This window comes from Octopus bimaculoides, chromosome 10, assembly GCF_001194135.2.
Source record: "Octopus bimaculoides isolate UCB-OBI-ISO-001 chromosome 10, ASM119413v2, whole genome shotgun sequence".
Classification (NCBI taxonomy): Eukaryota; Metazoa; Mollusca; class Cephalopoda; order Octopoda; family Octopodidae; genus Octopus; species Octopus bimaculoides.
In genome coordinates this window covers 14984215-14986487 of record NC_068990.1, presented here as the reverse complement: position 1 = coordinate 14986487, position 2273 = coordinate 14984215, and the positions used below count along the sequence as shown (strand labels likewise).

Here is a 2273-nt window from a genome sequence, read left to right as displayed (position 1 = left end):
TTATTTCATAATGTATTGTGGTCCAATTTAAAAAACAATTATGTATGTTATGTAAAGTGTTTTTCACAAATGAGTTTAATATATGTTAATTAATGTATATTGTCACTTACTTGTTAATAGAGGTGTTGTTGTAGGAATTATTGTTGTTGGGGCTAGTGTTGTTGCTATAAGAACAAAAAAGAAATATTATAATAAATGGTGCTAGGTCAAATAGAACGAATGAAAACACATAAACAACACATCAGGTATAGAAATAACAAATATTATAATTATCATATGATCAATGATTTTGCACAAACATGACATTCCTAATAAAAACTATTTCGTTTTTATAATCATTATCGTTTCACAGTAAATAGTCTACAGATGAATAAATATTGTAAAAAATCACAAAATTTAGATGACAAAATATTGTTTAGCATCGAATCAATGCATACTTACATCCTGATTCAAAGCATCCATTAAAAGATACTGTGATTAACATTCTGCGATTTGGTGAACCGGCTCTAAAATGGATTTTCACTGTGTTTGATGTTGTACCAAACGGAATTTTAACAATATCATCCTTTGCATTATTCTAGATACAAAAAGAAATTGGAAATGGTAGCAGTTTAAAAGAATATGTATTATTACAACAAAATATGTGAAGAAAAATTGGTATAAATATGTGTGTGTGTGTGTGTGTGTGTGTGTGTGTGTGTGTGTGTGTATATATATATATATATATATATCATTTTTCTTCACATATATATATATATATATATGTATGTATACCAGCGGAATTACCAGGTAACATATGGAAAATTTGGTGTTATTTCCAGTTTCCATTCCCATTACATTATCCCATTCATGTCCTATCCCCTTCCCTGTTCAATTCCCATTTTAGTTCTGCTCCCATTCCTATCCCCAATCCTATATCAATATATAAATTTTAAAATCACTTCAGTGTAATTAGGCCATTAAATATTTTATTAACCTTTATGTTAATAGTTCATTGCTAACAATAGGTTTTACAAACTATTATTACGATTAGTGGGTGAATAAGGAATGTCCTAATATTATTTTAACAAGCGAATATGCATCAGAATAAAATAAATTAGATAAATAGATAGATTTACAAATACATTGACAAATAGTCTGTGTGTCGCAGTTGGCACTGTTGTGTATTGTAGCTTATCATAGCAGATTTGTAAACATGTGTTACAGCCCCTCTCCCTAGGGGGCCCATTATAGATTTTTATTGAAATACAATTCACCTGTAATTCAACTGATTGTTAGGAACAAATAAATAGCAAAATCGTATTTAACATGGAAAATTATTTCACTATACAAAATTTGACAATTTTGATGTAATTTTAAAATCTCACAATATGTGACAACCACAGGGAAGGCCTACAAAAATAGAGAGGCAGACAATTATAGGACGTTACGCACACACACCTTCAAATTTACAAACGTACACACAGGTAATCATGAGTTTAAAATGGCGTATAGTAGACATATCTATGTATGTTTATATATAATTATATATATAGAGAGAGAATATAGGTGATACAGACACTCCCCATACACACATGCACTTACAAAAGACACAGACACATTGAAGGGCACGCATGCGTAGACACATACAATAGGAATACAAAATACAAAATGGCTGATAGTTAGCAAGGTGAGACACATATAAGAAAGAAGGAAACAAAGGACCACTGATGAGGTCACAGAAGTGTGACGAAAGAACTCTGGCCGAAATAAGATTAAGATTAAGATTAATGTAATATAAAGCTGAAAAAAAAAAAAAAAAAAATTAACACCAAATATACAGTGCGTGTGTTTTTATTGGCTAAACTGGCAACATGACCATCCCCAAGTACAACAATATATATATATATATATATATATATATATATATATATATATATATATATATATATGCATGAGTGTGTGTGTGCTTGTGCGCACTTGCGTATGTGAGTATGTATGTGTGAGTGTGTGTGTGTGTGTGTGTGTATGTGTCTGTTGCTGAGTTGTATCTATGTATTTACAAAAGTATGTTTGCAGTGTCACGTGTATATGACAGCTTTAATAACATTACTGTTCCATTCACACCACAGTTCTCTCCTTCACTGATATAAGTCACCCTCTATCTGTCACTACCTCAGATTTATACTTTTTTGCAACCTTCTCATTTTATCACGTGATATGCCCAATGCCCAGGTCAAAACAGAGAGCGAAACATGGTGCAGTCTTCTGCCAAGCCATCTCCTTTCAAATTG

General features: G+C 31.2%; 1 protein-coding gene across 1 annotated transcript in view; it reads right to left on the bottom strand.

Annotated features, from left to right (window-relative positions):
* LOC106875008 (uncharacterized) overlaps positions 1-2273 on the bottom strand; it is a 196187-nt gene that overhangs the window by 104886 nt on the left and 89028 nt on the right. The window contains exons 80-81 of the mRNA XM_052971235.1: positions 442-577; positions 111-164 (exon numbers count right to left, since the gene is read on the bottom strand). Of these exons, the coding sequence (XP_052827195.1) occupies positions 111-164; positions 442-577 (190 nt within the window). The remainder of the gene's footprint in view (positions 1-110; positions 165-441; positions 578-2273) is intronic.